Source organism: Lynx rufus, unplaced genomic scaffold (assembly GCF_022079265.1).
Source record: "Lynx rufus isolate CCGP_SWC_20201006 ecotype Redwood Valley unplaced genomic scaffold, mLynRuf1.p SCAF_4, whole genome shotgun sequence".
Lineage (NCBI taxonomy): Eukaryota > Metazoa > Chordata > Mammalia > Carnivora > Felidae > Lynx > Lynx rufus.
In genome coordinates this window covers 60,146,403-60,162,874 of record NW_025814856.1, presented here as the reverse complement: position 1 = coordinate 60,162,874, position 16,472 = coordinate 60,146,403, and the positions used below count along the sequence as shown (strand labels likewise).

At 44.0% G+C, this 16,472-nt stretch overlaps 1 protein-coding gene across 1 annotated transcript in view; it reads left to right on the top strand.

The window, feature by feature from the left end:
• LOC124523373 (solute carrier family 41 member 3-like) overlaps positions 1-7,132 on the top strand; it is a 68,734-nt gene extending 61,602 nt beyond the window's left edge. Inside the window, exon 9 of the mRNA XM_047095207.1 lies at positions 7,035-7,132. Coding sequence (XP_046951163.1) covers positions 7,035-7,132 — 98 coding nt within the window. The remainder of the gene's footprint in view (positions 1-7,034) is intronic.
• Positions 7,133-16,472: the final 9,340 nt, after the last annotated feature.

The following is a 16,472-nucleotide window of genomic DNA, read 5'->3' as shown; positions in this document are numbered from 1 at the left end:
AACAGAGCTCAGCTTGGTGGGAAACAAAGCCGCTCAACAATGCCATCTCCCTCGCCTATCCCCCAACCAAAATCACAAAGGGAACCAGTTCCTGCCAGGGAACTTGCTTGCACCGCACAAACACTCAACGCTGTGCTTCTGCAGATTCATCCCTCTGGCGGGTCTGAATCCCTCCTGGTGCCACAGGGCCCCTCCCGAAGCAGATCTCTGAAGGAAAAGCAAGCTGAGCCTGCTCCTCCCGCCCCTGTGCACCTCGCCGATCCACCCCAGCTAATATACCAGCTCCCCAGCACCACAAGCCTGGCAGTGTGCAAGTAGCCCAGATGGGCCACCGCACCCCACAGTGAATCCCGCCCCTAGGAGAGGGGAAGAGAAGGCACACACCAGTCAGACTGTGGCCCCAGCGGTGGGCTGGGGGCAGACATCACGTCGGAGGGCGGCCCCGCCCACCAACACAAGTTATTCAAGACAGCACAGGGGAAGTGTCCTGCAGTCCCACACCACTCCAGGGACTATCCAAAATGATGAAACGAAAGAATTCCCCTCAGAAAAACGTCCAGGAAATAACAACAGCTAACAAACTGATCAAAAATGATTTAAACAATATAACAGAAAGTGAATTTAGAATAATAGTCATAAAGTTAATCGCTGGGCTTGAAAAAAGTATAAAGGACAGCAGAGAATCTCTTGCTACAGAGATCAAGGGACTAAGGAACAGCCAGGAGGAGCTAAAAAGTGCTATCAATGAACTGAAAAATAAAATGGAGACAACTACAGTTCGGATTGAAGAGGCAGAGGAGAGAATATGTGAACTAGAAGATAAAATTATGGAAAAAGAAGAAGCTGAGAAAAAGATAAAAATATCCAGGAGTATGAGGGGAAAATTAGAGAACTAAGTGGTACACTAAAGAGAAACAATATATGCATAATTGGTATTCCAGAGGAGAAAGAGAGTGGGAAAGGTGCTGAAGGTGTACTTGAAGAAATAATAGCTGAGAACTTCCCTGATCTGGGGAAGGAAAAAGGCATTGAAAACCAAGAGGCACAGAGAACCCCCTTCAGACGTAACTTGAATCGATCTTCTGCACGACATATCATAGTGAAACTGGCAAAATACAAGGATGAAGAGAAAATTCTGAAAGCAGCTAGAGATAAACGTGCTCTAACATATAAAGGGAGACCTATAAGACTCATGACCGATCTCTCTACTGAAACTTGGCAGGCCAGAAAGGAATGGCAAGAGATCTTCAATGTGGTGAACAGAAAAAATATGCAGCCGAGAATCCTTTATCCAGCAAGTCTGTCATTTAGAATAGGAGAGATAAAGGTCTTCCCAAAACAAACAAAAACTGAAGGAATTCGTCACCACTAAACCAGCCCTACAAGAGATCCTAAGGGGAATCCTGTGAGACAAAGTACCAGAGACATCACTACAAGCATGAAACCTACGGACACCACAATGACTCTAAACCCATATCTTTCTATAATGACACTGAATGTAAATGGACTAAATGTGCGAACCAAAAGACATAGGGTATCAGAATGGATAAAAAAACAAGACCCATCTATTTGCTGTCTACAAGAGACTCATGTTAGACCTGAGGACACCTTCAGATTGAGAGTGAGGGGATGGAGAACTATTTATCATGCCACTGGAAGTCAAAAGAAAGCTGGATTGCCATACTTATATCAGACAAACTAGACTTTAAATTAAAGGCTGTAACAAGAGATGAAGAAGGGCATTATATAATCATCACGGTCTATCCATCAGGAAGAGCTAACAATTATAAACGTCAATGCGCCGAATACCGGAGCCCCAAAATATATAAAACAATTACAAACGTAAGCAACCTTATTGATAAGAATGTGATAATTGCAGGGGACTTTAACACTCCACTTACAGAAATGGATACATCATCTAGACACGCGGTCAGTGAAGAAACAAGGGCCCTTCTTTTTAGAAACATGGATGGAAATGGAGAGTGATGCTAACTGAAATAAGCCATACAGAGAAAGACAGATACCATATGGTTTCACTCTTATGTGGATCCTGAGAAACTTAACAGAAACCCATGGGGGAGGGGAAGGAAAAAAAAAGAGATTAGAGTGGAAGAGAGCCAAAGCATAAGAGACACTTAAAAACTGAGAACAAACTGAGGGTTGATGGGGGGTGGGAAGGAGGAGAGGGTGGGTGATGGGTATTGAGGAGGGCACCTTTTGGGATGAGCACTGGGTGTTGTATGGAAACCAATTTGACAATAAACTTCATATATTGAAAAAGAAAGAAAGAAAGAAAGAAAGAAAGAAACAAGGGCCCTGAATGATACATTGGATCAGATGGACTTGACAGATAGATTTAGAACTCTGCATCCCAAAGCAACAGAATATACTTTCTCCTCGAGTGCACATGGAACATTCTCCAAGATAGATCACATACTGGGTCACAAAACAGCCCTTCATAAGTATACAAGAATTGAAATTATACCATGCATACTTTCAGACCACAATGCTATGAAGCTTGAAATCAACCACAGGAAAAAGTCTGGAAAACCTCCAAAAGCATGGAGGTTAAAGAACACCTTACTAAAGAATGAATGGGTCAACCAGGAAATTAGAGAAGAAATTAAAAAATATATGGAAACAAATGAAAATAAAAATACAACAATCCAAACGCTTTGGGATGCAGTGAAGGCAGTCCTGAGAGGAAAATCCATTGCAATCCAGGCCTATCTCAAGAAACAAGAAAAAACCCCAAATACAAAATCTAACAGCACACCTAAAGGAAATAGAAGCAGAACAGCAAAGACACCCAAAACCCAGCAGAAGAAGAGAAATAATAAAGATCAAGGCAGAAATAAATAATATAGAATCTAAAAAAAAACTGTAGAGCAGATCAACGAAACCAAGAGTTGAAAATAAACAAAATTGATAAACCTCTAGCCAGGCTTCTCAAAAGGAAAGGGAGATGACCCAAATAGATAAAATCATGAATTAAAATGGAATTATTACAACCAACCCCTCAGAGATACAAGCAATTATCAGGGAATAGTATGAAAAATTATATGCCAACAAGCTGGACAACCTGGAAGAAATGGACAAATTCCTAAACACTCACACCCTTCCAAAACTCAACCAGGAGGAAATAGAAAGCTTGAACAGACCCATAACCAGCGAAGAAATTGAATCAGTCATCAAAAATCTCCCAACAAATAAGAGTCCAGGACCAGATGGCTTCCCAGGGGAGTTCTACCAGACGTTTAAAGATATCCTTCTCAAGCTATTCCAAGAAATAGAAAGGGAAGGAAAACTTCCAGACTCATTCTGTGAAGCCAGTATTACTTTGATTCCTAAACCAGACAGAGACCCAGTAAAAAAAGAACTACAGGCCAAAATCCCTGATGAATATGGATGCAAAAATTCTCAATAAGATAGTAGCAAATCGAATTCAACAACATATAAAAAGAATTATTGACCATGATCAAGTGGGATTCATTCCTGGGCTGCAGGGCTGGTTCAACCTTCGCAAATCAATTAACGTGATACATCACATTAATAAAAGAAAAGAACCATATGATCCTGTCAGTTGATGCAGAAAAGGCATTTGACAAAATTCAGCACCATTTCTTAATAAAAAACCCTTCAGAAAGTCGGGATAGAAGGAACATACTTAAAGATCATAAAAGCCATTTATGAAAAGCCCACAGCTAACATCATCCTCAATGGGGAAAAACTGAGAGCTCTTTCCCTGAGATCAGGAACACGACAGGGATGTCCACTCTCACCGCTGTAGTTTAACATAGGGTTGGAAGTTCTAGCATCAGCAATCAGACAACAAAAGGAAATCAAAGGCATCAAAATTGGCAAAGATGAAGTTAAGCTTTCACTTTTGCAGATGACATATTATACATGGAAATCCGATAGACCCCACCAGAAGTCTGCTAGAACTGATACATGAATTTAGCAAAGTTGCAGGATACAAAATCAATGTACAGAAATCAGTTGCATTCTTATACACTAATAATGAAGCAACAGAAAGACAAATAAAGAAACTGATCCCATTCACAATTACACCAAGAAGCATAAAATACCTAGGAATAAATCTAACCAAAGATGTACAAGATCTGTATGCTGAAAACTATAGAAAGCTTATGAAGGAAATTGAAGAAGATATAAAGAAATGGAAAAACATTCCATGCTCATGGGTTGGAAGAATATTGTCAAAATGTCAATACTACCCAAAGCTATCTACACATTCAATGCAATCCCAGTCAAAATTGCACAAGCATTCTTCTCAAAGCTAGCACAAGCAATGCTAAAATTCATATGGAACCACAAAAGGCCCCGAATAGCCAAAGTAATTTTGAAGAAGACCAAAGCAGGAGACATCGCAATCCCAGACTTTAGCCTCTACTACAAAGCTGTCATCATCAAGACAGCATGGTACTGGCACAAAAACAGACACATAGACCAATGGAATAGAATAGAAACCCCAGAACTAGACCCACAAACGTATGGCCAACTAATCTTTGACAAAGCAGGAAAAAACATCCAGTGGAAAAAAGACAGTCTCTTTAACAAATGGTGCTGGGAGAACTGGACAGCAACATGCAGAAGATTGAAACTAGACCACTTTCTCACAACATTCACAAAAATGAACTCAAAATTGATAAAGGACCTGAATGTGAGACAGGAAACCATCAAAACCCTAGAGGACACAGCAGGAAAAGACCTCTGACCTCAGCCATACCAATTTCTTACTGACACATCCCCAAAGGCAAGGGAATTAAAAGCAAAAATGAACTACTGGGACCTTATGAAGATAAAAAGCTTCTGCACAGCAAAGGAAACAACCAACAAAACTAAAAGGCAACCAACGGAATGGGAAAAGATATTTGCAAATGACATATCGGACAAAGGGCTAGTATGCAAAATCTGTAAAGAGCTCATCAAACTCCACACCTGAAAAACCAATAACCCAGTGAAGAAATGGGCAGAAAACATGAATAGACACTTCTCTAAAGAAGACATCCGGATGGCCAACAGGCACATGAAAAGATGCTCAACGTCGCTCCTCATCAGGGAAATACAAATCAAAACCACACTCAGATATCACCTCACACCAGTCAGAGTGGCCAAAATGAACACATCAGGAGACTATAGATGCTGGAGAGGATGTGGAGAAATGGGACCCCTCTTGCACTGTTGGTGGGAATGCAAATTGGTGCAGCCACTCTGGAAAACAGTGTGGAGGTTCCTCAAAAAATTGAAAATAGACCTACCCTATGACCCAGCAATAGCCCTGCTAGGAATTACCCAAGGGATCCAGGAGTACTGATGCATAGGGGCACTTGTACCCCAATGTTTATAGCAGCACTCTCAACAATAGCCAAATTATGGAAAGAGCCTAAATGTCCAACTGATGAATGGATAAAAAAATTGTGATTTACCTACACAATGGAGTACTACATGGCAAAGAGAAAGAATGAAATATGGCCCTTTGTAGCAACATGGATGGAACTGGAGAGTGTGATGCTAAGTGAAATAAGCCATACAGAGAAAGACAGATACCATATGGTTTCACTTTTATGTGGATCCTGAGAAAGTTAACAGAAACCCATGGGGGAGGGGAAGGAAAAAGAAAACACCAAGAGGTTAGAGTGGAAGAGAGCCAAAGCGTAAGAGACTCTTAAAAACTGAGAACAAACTGAGGGTTGATGGGGGGTGGGAGGGAGGGGAGGTTGCGTGATGGGTACTGAGGAGGGCACCTTTTGGGATGAGCACTGGGTGTTGTATGGAAACCAATAGGACAATAAACTTCATATATTGAAAACAAAACTACATTAGTCTCTTAATGTAGAAAGGAAAAAGTAGAGATGCAAACTAAAGTTACAATGATACTAGCTTTTCTACTCATCCATGTATTTCTTTTTAGCAGAAATCTTTATTTCTTCATAAGACTTTGAGTTACTTTCCATTGTCTTTTAATTTAAACCTGAACAACTGCCTTCATTGCAGGGCTGGTCTAGAAGTAACAATGTTCTAAGCTTTGGCATATCTGGGAATGTCTTAATTTATCCCTCGTTTCTTGGGGAGGGGGGAGAATCCCTCCCTCCGTCCTCCCTCCCTCCCTTGCATCCTTCCTTATTTTTCTCCCTCCCTCTCTTTCTCCTGCTTTCCCTCCTTTTCTTCCTTCCTCGCTCCCTCCTTTTCTCCTTCCTTCCTTCCCTCCCTCCCTCCCTCCCATCCTTTCTTCCATACCATTCTTCCTTCCAAATCCTTTCTTCTGGTCCCTTCCCTTCCGTTCCCTTCCTCCCTTCCCTTCTTCCCCTTCCTTGCCTTCCTCCTTTCCTTTCCTTTCCTTTCCTTTCCTTTCCCCCTTTCCCTTTCCTTCCTTGCCTCCCTCCCTCCCTTCCTCCCTTTGTCCCTTCCTCCCTTTCCTCCTTCCTTCCCTTCCCTTTCTCTTTCTCTTTCTGAAATTTTATAAACATATGATGTTATATTAGTTTAAGGTGTGTAATATAATGAATCAACAATCTCTCATTTTTGAAAGACAGTTTTGCCAGAGTAGGATTGTTGGTTGACATATTTTTTCACCAACATTTTGAATAGATCAACCCACTGTCATTTGGCCTCTGAGGCTGTTGAAGAAGACTGTGCTGATTATCTTATTGAGGTAAATGTCATAAATGCTGTCTTCCTTCAGTAAGGTCATTAACAAGAGTCAGCAGACCTCCTCCAGCTTCCTAAGACTTTTCTGTGAAGTCCATAGCATGAAGGGCTGGGATCACACCAATATCATAAAAATGCTCCAGGTGACTGACAGTACAGAAACACTCTTCCTCATCTCAGAGTACATTAGTGGGGGTGACATATTTGGTTATTTACTGGGCCATGGCTGCATGACAGAGAAAGAGTCTCAAGGCAAATTACAGCAGCTAGTATACACTGTGCAGTACTGCCAATGTCATCAGCCTTCAGGGACCAGAAGCTGGAGAGCCTACTTTTTGGTGTTAACCTGATCATAAAAATTGCAGACTTTGGCCTCAGCAATGAGTTCACCATCAGCCATAAGCTGAACGTCTACTGTGGCAGCCCCCACCCCCCAACTTATGCTGCCTCAGAACTCTTCTGACCCCATGCTGGATGTGTGGATCCTGGGAACCAGTCTGTCACCATGGTCACTGGTGCCCCTGCCTTTTGTGGGAGAGGACTTTTGGCAGCTATGGAAGCAGATCCTGAGGAGACAATACCATATCCAAAATTCTTCCCTCTTGAATGTGAAAACCTCTTGAGAAAACTGATGGTCCTCAACCCCAGTGACAGAAGAATGTTAGAAGATATGAGAGATCCATACTGTGGTGCAAGAGAAGGAACTCAGGCCTTACAATAGCCACTCCATGACACCAAGGACCCTCAGGTGACTCAGGTGATGATGAACATGGGCTATGTGTGGGACTAGATCTAGGACCCATCAACAGCCTGGAAGTATGACAGTGGGACGGCCACCTCCTTGATTTTGAGTTCTGAAAAACCCAAGATGGAGGACCATGCCATCACAGCAAGGCCCTCCCCTTCTGCTGACTCCAACTGCAATCCTACCCAAACCCAGGAGGCTCAGCAGGTGTCAGAGGCAGTAGAAAATGCTGCTGGCATGAGCCAGCTATACCTGCCTGGTTGTTCAGTAAAGAAACACAGAGGCCTGAAGGGGACCAGGAGACAGAGCAGAAGCACATAGTGCCTGCCATTCCCCACCCAGCCTGAAGTGAAGGAGCCCATCTCCAGCACAGCATCTCAGTGTGGCCCTGGAGCATCCTCTGCCTCCAGTTCAGCCCCCAGTGTGGCCCTGGTACCTCCTACACCCAAGGCACTAGCAGCAGTAATAAAGCCCTGGAGTGTGTTCTCAAAAGGAAACTCCTCCACACCAGGCAGCTTGATGGTATGACCCCACCCTCCTCCTTTGGCCAGAGCCAAGGCTGGCATGGAGTGACCATCATGTTCCTCATGTCTTATTCTAAGACACTTGTGTTTTAGGCTGCAAGCAAGAACCAGAATGGCAAACAAAATAAAGTCAGTTTAATCTCTCATGGGGGATGGCCAAGGCAGGGATCAAATGCTGGGGAGGTGGAGCCACACTCTATACATTTTAAATGGAAAGAAAAAAAGATGCTGAGCTTCAGGGAGTCTGGCGACATGGTACAGGAGATTGGTCAGAGGCTGGAAGTGGTACAAGAAGACGCTGGGTGTGCAAGGGCACTTAGACCAGAGAACTTGGTTCCATGGACAGAGAGGCTTGCAAACTGCTCTGGAGTTCTCTGCATGGGATTCAAATCAAGAGGATATCCCACATCTATGGCCTACAAGAGGAGAGGTCGCTCTGGTTGCAGGTTCACCCCTCTGTCCCCGTCATGACTGGGTTTTTCTTGGAACACTACTCCCCTCCCCTGCTCTTCTCTGTCTTTTCTTCCATGTTTAGAAAAGGGGGGGAGTTCTACCAAATTCTGTAATAAAAGCTCCAGAAAGATGTATCACAGATACTGTTTTGCATCCTTGCATTGGGACTGCACATGCCCCACTGGGAGGAGCGTGTAGTGATGTAGTACTTGGGAAGTCACCAGAACAATTAAATGGAAAAATGACTTAAGGGAATTATCACGAGAGGATCGCAGGGCAGAAGTGCAGAGATTGTGTATTACCTTCCTACACTAACATTGTCCAACATTTTCAGAAGGACCAAGGGGAGCATTTGGGTCCTGTGCCTATGGTAATTGTAACCAAGAGTTCACAACAGGGTAACAAAGTCTCATGAACAAGCCTGTGTGGGAGTCAGAAGTGGTGTGGGGGTGGGCCCCAAAGTGGCTTAGGGGTCACTGAAGCTTGAAACTGAGTTTCCTGACTGTAATGCAGTAGTTGGATCTCTCCACTGTGATGGTTCTTGCTTTTTATAACAGTTTCATGGAGCAGTCCTTCTAAGAGGCCTGAGGTATTGTTTATCCAATTCAAAGTTCAAAGGGGCACTCCAAGAGGATCCAGACATTCTGGGGGATTTATGGTAAGAGAAAGCAGCCTGGAGGGATATGTAGGGGATGCCAGAAAGGTGGCTGTAAAAGCCTGGTTTCCATAAAACAGCTATTTACATTTTTTGGCAGTGAATTTGTGGTTTCAGATAGCTATCAGGGAGCTACCCTGTGGGCTTCTAAGAAACATGAGGAATCTCCAAGAGGTCCCCTGACTGCTTTGGTGACATCCAGCTGCACTGTGTGCACAGTCTTTCCACATGCTGTGACCCTGCCCAGGGATGGTCCTTGCATCTGACCAGAGAAGATGCTCCATACACCCTTAGAGCAGGTCCAGGAGAAGCAAGAAAAAATACTAGTGACAGGGTGGGGATCTTGTGGCTCCCCCCCCCACAGTGTTGGTTTTCTTTATGATGACAATTCAATGTGTGGTCAACCAGTTTTGCTCTCCTTAGAATCCATCCATGGCTCTTCTCCCCTTCAGGGCAAGTCCCAGTCATTTAGTGGGCTTTTAGGACTCTCCTACCTGTCCCCATGAAGACCTTTTCACCATCACCCTGCACTTGCACACACTGAATCATTCACTTTCCCACAGATACATTGCCTATGTGGCTTCCTCTCTGAGAAGCCCATATGCTGGACATTCAGCCAAATGACATTGCCACCCCCCCCCAAGATGAACCACACATAGATCCCACCTGAAGAATTCATGGGCCAGTTGGGAAGACAAGGCAGGGACATAACTACAGTACAGTCACCTGTTCATAGGTGCAAGGGGAGGGATATTCAAAGCACAGCACATGTTCATCTGCTGCTGGAGGTATCAGGGTGGCTTCCTGAAGGAGGTGATGTCTAGTAGGCCCCAGGTGTATGGGTTTGACACAAGAAATGGAGAAGGGGCATTCTAGACAGAAGGAAGCTGGAGTGTTAGGTTAATCGGATCAGAGATAGTGAGAGTAGGGAGGGAGGGATTAGACTAGCACCCTTTGTGTACAGGACCACCCCACTGATGCATTTTGCTATGTGTCTCTAAAAATGAACATCCCACAGCTCAGGGCCTGGAAAGCAATCAGCTCTGATGGTGAAGCGCTCTGCTAATAAAACTTTCTCCTTCTGTGAGCTGTGGGCCTGGCTGCTGGGCCAGTGGCTTCCACTGATCTCCCTCATTAGTCAAAGTTTCACGGGAAAAGGGTTTGGGTTTTGTTCTGAAGAGCAGGGGATCCACTTCTGCCAGGGGTCTGGCAGGGATTGATATAGTCGACTTCTATTGGGCAAGACACATCTGGCTGCTGTGGGCTCTGGGTGGGAGAATGGGAGCCAGAGCCCCTCCCTAGGAGAAGTAGGTCACTATGGTCATCCAAAGAAAGGAGACCTAGTGTACTGGGAATTTGGGGGTTAGGAAGGGCAAGGCACAAAGGAATGGAGAAGTGGAGAGGATAGGAGAGAAGAGGACTAGAGGGGGAAGGAGGGGGTGGCCTGGAGGTCTTAGAAGGTAGTTTCTGCAAAACTGGCCTAGGAAATGACTGTCCAGTGACAGAGGAAGAAAACAATCAAGAACGATTTTTAAATTATTGACTCAAACTGTGAAGACAGTGGTAGTTTTTACTGAGGTAGTTTTTCCTGTCTCACATTCATATCCTTCATCCATTTTGAGTTTATTTGTATGTATGATGTAAGAAAGTGGTCTAGTTTCATTCTTCTGCATGTTGCTGTCCAGTTCTTCCTGCACAATTTGTTAAAGAGACTGTGTTTTTTTCCATTGGGTACTCTTTCCAGCTTTGTCAAAGATTAGTTAGCCATACATTTGTGGGTCCAATTCTAGGGTCTCTATTCTATTCCATTAGTCTGTGTGTTTGTTTTTGTGCCAATACCATACTGTCTTGATGATTACAGCTTTGTAGTAGAGACCAAAGTCTGGGATTGTGATGCCTGACATTTTGGTTTTCTTCTTCAATATTACTTTGGCTATTCGGGTCTTTTGTGGTTCCATAAAAATTTTAAGAATGTTTGTTCTAGCTTTGAGAAGAATGCTGGTGCAATTTTGATTGGTATTGCTGTGAATGTATAGATTGCTTTGGGTATTATTGACATTTTAACAATATTTATTCTTCCAATCCCTGAGCATGGAATGTTTTTCCATTTCATTGTGTCTTCTTCAATTTCCTTCATAAGCTTTCTATAGTTTTCAGCATACAGATCTTTTACATCTTTGGTTAGGTTTATTCCTAGGTATTTTATGGTTCTTGGTGCAATTGTGAATGGGATGTTTCTTTCTCTTTCTGTTGCTTCATTATTGGTGTATAAAAATTCAACCAATTTGTGTACATTAATTTTGTACCCTGAGACTTTGCTGAACTCATGTATCAGTTCTTGCAGACTTTTGGTGGAGTCTGTCGGGTTTTCCATGTAGAGTATCATTTCATCTGTGAAAAGTGAAAATTTGACTTCATTTTTGCCAATTTTGATGTCTTTTATTTCATTTTGTTGTCTGGATTGCTGATGCTAGGACTTCCAATACTATGTTAAACAATAGAGGTGAGAGTGGGACATCCCAGTCATGTTCCTGATCTCAGGTGGAAAGCTCTCAGTTTTTCCCCATTGAGGATATTAGCTGTGGGCTTTTCAGAAATGGCTTCTGTGATGTTTAAGTATGTTCCTTCTATCCCAACTTTCTTGAGGGTTTTCATCAAGAAAGGATGCTGTATTTTGTCAAATGCTTTTTCTGCATCTATTGACAGGACCATATGGTTCTTATCTTATCATTTGGTACCTTGCTATTATTCTCCCACTCTCTGGCCCAGTCACCTTTGCCAGCCAAAAAGCTTCAGAGTTCGTAATGGGGTTACACTAGCAATTTGCTAGCAAATCTAATGAAAAGCATCCACTGGCCTATGATTTTCAACTGGTTCTTGAATTATGAATTAATGCAATTTATCTCATGGACAGTCTCTTATAAAACATGATCTTGGGATATGGGGTGGTTGGGTGGTGGGAGGGAACGTTTTTTAAAGGGATGTAGCAGACATGTCCATGTGGCTCCAGGTGGCATTATCCACTACTGCAAGTAACCAGACACCTGACTTTGAACTGCGCATATGGCTGCCCAGACTATAAATTTCCCAGCATCCTCTGTGGCAGGGCTGGTTGTGTGACCAGGATTTCCCCCCTGGATGGGAAGCAAAGTGATTTGTACTTCTGGGATGTCTCCTAGCAGAGAGAATCAGGCACTTTCTGCTTCTCTCCCTGTCCTGCTGCTGGAATGTGAGCTCCATCCTGGCCTGTGTGGACAAGGGCAACTCCTCTGGGATGACAGGGCTTCAGGGAGAGGGGCTTCCTGGAGCAGCCCTACCAGGCCAGCCCTGGACTGTCTGCCTCTAGACCAAGCAGGAGAGAGATGCAAACTCATGCGAGGGACCTCTTTGACAGCAGCTGAACCTTATCCTAACCAGGACAGCAGTCTTGGGGAAGAGTTTTCTCTGTGGTTCCTTTGGGCCAGGCTGCTCCTAGAACCACAGCCCTCTGAAATCCTCAGCCCTTCCTTCCATAGGGTGAACAGCCAAGTTCAGCTCCCACCATCCCCTCTCCAGGCACTTCTCTGGAAATTCTCTGGAAGATTGGTGTTCCCAAATAAACAAGCCTGGAGTTAATATCTTCCAGGGGGCTTCATCTTGTTCTTTCTTCTATCACTTGTGCATTCCCAGTCTCTTCCCCAGATGCTTGGTCTCATCCATATAATTTCCTATATGCCCTCCATTCTTATGATGCCTGAAACTTTATGGGGGAAAGGAACTCTAATATATTTTAATGTATTAAACTTGAGAATATTATGAAAAGATGTATAGTTTACTCATTTGCCCACTCTTCAAAGTGCCTAGGAGGTCTCTTGACATTCACTATTTTAAAATATTGTTTATTCATAAGTGTGTTATAGTAAGGTAAACATATCAGGAGATGGCCTTTTATTGAAAAGACAGTTTTTACTCAAAGCTCCCAGAGGAGGGGCAGATCACACCGTACAGGGCCACATGTGCCATGGTGGTCAGGAGGCAGAGGGAGTAGGTGGGAAAATGTGAGAAAGTTCCTTATTCTAGTTTTCTTAGAAAGGAACAGGTAGGAAAGGTAAGCAGGCTTAGGGCTGGCTGGCTTGAATACTTTCAGGACTCTGGAACATAGAGGTCGTCCCTAGTTTTCTGGTACATGGCCCTGGCATTATTAGGGCAGGTGGATAGTGGCCCCAAGTGTGAGAGTCTGATAGATGAAGTGGTTGGAGTTGTGGACACAGGATGGATTGGTTTGTATTTGAAAAGGATACCCCTTGGAGAATGATTCCTCTAAGTTGAAATGGTGAGCATGTGGCACAAAAACAGACACATAAACCAATGGAATAGAATAGAAACCCCAGAACTAGACCCACAAACGTATGGCCAACTAATCTTTGACAAAGCAGGAAAAAACATCCAGTGGAAAAAAGACAGTCTCTTTAACAAATGGTGCTGGGAGAACTGGACAGCAACATGCAGAAGGTTGAAACTAGACCACTTTGTCACACCATTTACAAAAATAAACTCAAAATGGATAAAGGACCTGAATGTGAGACAGGAAACCATCAAAACCCTAGAGGACACAGCAGGAAAAGACCTCTCTGACCTCAGCCGTAGCAATCTCTTACTCGACACATCCCCAAAGGCAAGGGAATTAAAAGCAAAAGTGAATTACTGGGACCTTATGAAGATAAAAAGCTTCTGCACAGCAAAGGAAACAACCAACAAAACTAAAAGGCAACCAACGGAATGGGAAAAGATATTTGCAAATGACATATCGGACAAAGGGTTAGTATCCAAAATCTATAAAGAGGTCACCAAACTCCACACTTGAAAAACCAATAACCCAGTGAAGAAATGGGCAGAAAACATGAATAGACACTTCTCTAAAGAAGACATCCGGATGGCCAACAGGCACATGAAAAGATGCTCAACGTCGCTCCTCATCAGGGAAATACAAATCAAAACCACACTCAGATATCACCTCACACCAGTCAGAGTGGATAAAATGAACATATCAGGAGACTCTAGATGCTGGAGAGGATGTGGAGAAATGGGACCCCTCTTGCACTGTTGGTGGGAATGCAAATTGGTGCAGCCACTCTGGAAAACAGTGTGGAGGTGCCTCAGAAAATTAAAAATAGACCTATCCTATGACCCAGCAATAGCACTGCTAGGAATTTACCCAGGGGATCCAGGAGTACTGATGCATAGGAGCACTTAGAGTGGAAGAGAGCCAAAGTGTAAGAGACTCTTAAAAGCTGAGAACAAACTGAGGGTTGATGGGGGGTGGGAGGGAGGGGAGGGTAGGTGATGGGTATTGAGGAAGGCACCTTTTGTGATGAGCACTGGGTGTTGTATGGAAACCAACTTGACAATAAATTCCATATATAAAAAAAAATAAAGTCTATTTTGTCTGAAAAAAAAGAAAAAAGAAATGGTGAGCAGGAAGGCTGGACGCCTAGATGAAGTGACTCAGACATACCAATGGGTTGTTTACAACAAGGCGTGTCCAGTGTACACATGTAGGCAGATGCACATGCTAAAACACCACATTTAGCAAGCTAGAAACATGGTCCATACAAGAGATACATATCAGCTCACATGTCACTTCCTAAGAGAAGGCTTCCCTGCCTGCACAATCTATAGTGACAGCCTTCCCCACCCCAAGTCTCCCTAGCTATTACCCACTTCATACCTTCAGGGCATTCAGCCCCACCCCTGCTCAGCACAAGCTCCCCCACCTGGAGGAAAAGTCCTCACAGCGGGCACGATATCCTGTGCAATCTCTTCAACGTGACTGTCCCCTGCCCCAGCTGTTCCTAGCCCCCTCCTGTCCACTCCAGCCCACTTATAAGCTTCCTGAGTCCCCATCTTTCTTTTGTAGCACATACCCCTTCTAACATGCTGTGTTCACTGTCTCCCCTCCAAAGCATCAGTGCCACATTCTTTCCCTGAGTGAGGCAGGCATTACACCATAGGTCTCACCACCATTCTGTCTGTGCTATGATCTGAATGTTTATTCCCTGTCCCCTCCCCTGCTCCAAATTCATATGTTGAAATCCTAATGCCCAATGTGAAATTGTTAGAAGCTGGGGTCCTTGGAACGTGTTTAGGTAATGAAGCCAGAGCTTTCATGAATGAGATTTTTGCTTCTATAAAAAGACTCCACACTGACACCTAGTCTCTTCCACCTTGCGAAGACATAGCAAGAAGCTACCAGATATGAACCAGGAAAAGGTCCCTTACCCAACCATGCTGGTACCATGATCTTGACTTTCAGCCTCCAAATAGGGTTGCTTTTTATAAGTTATCCAGTCTGCTGTATTTTGTTATAGCAACATGAATGGACTAACACACCCAGTGTGCACTGTGTTTCAGCCCTCAGCATGGGTGAGCTTCCCTGCTTCATTCTCTGTTGGATAGCCATTCATTCATTCATTCATTTGTTCATCCATTTGTCATGGTTTTGTTCCAGCTCAGTGGCTGCCCCTGGCTCATCTTGTAGACCCAACACAGATGGCACTTCCTTCATGAAGACCATCTTAGGCCTCGCTCTCTCCTGCAGGCCTCTATGGTCTCACTTGGGTCCCTTAGTCTGTTTAGTGTCAGTCTCAGTCAACTGATAGTGATGCTATCAGTTAGGAGTGCCTGAGGCACTCACCTGGGCATGTACTACTTGTGATGAGCACCCACAGGCATTTCCCCATCCAGAGCGAGTGTTGAGGCTGGACTGGCCCTTGTGTTTCTTATTATGATTGCAAGATGCACCACAGCATAAACCACCAAGGAACTTTGAAAAAAAAATACAGGTCCTGGAGGGTACACAGCACACCCAAGGGCCGCACATTAGGGTCTCAGGTAGGGAGAGAAAAGCAGACTTGGGAGTGTGCCTTTATTGAAGTCTCAAGAGGGGTGTCTAAGGGTTTCAAGGTTCACTCTTTATTGGAAAATGGTAGGGATTAAAGTATAAGAAGGAAGTCAGTCAAGTGGTCAGTTACCCAGGGCTTAATAAAAAGGGAACTTCATAGTTGCGGTGACCTGGTTTCTCATCTAGCTGTTTCCCTAGTAGCTGTGTCAAACAGCTGGCAATGGGTTTATTCACAATGGATATCTTTGAAATAGCTACCTTGGCAACCAAAACCTGCATGTCAGGCAGGTTGTGCAGGTGCAAGTGCTGTGTTCACACTCTGATGATGTCTCCAGCCTGTGAGCTCTATGAGGACTCTGGGCCAGATGCGGAAAAGGGCTCAGAAAAATGTGATTATGGATGAAACACTGAATAGATGAAATTTTTAAACAGAGGCTCTCTGTGGGTCAAGTTCACCAAAGGTGAGATTCCTCTCCCTTCTCCATCCCTCCTGGACCAAGCCTCAATCACTAACAGGAGTCTGAGAGACCTCCTGCCATCTTCATC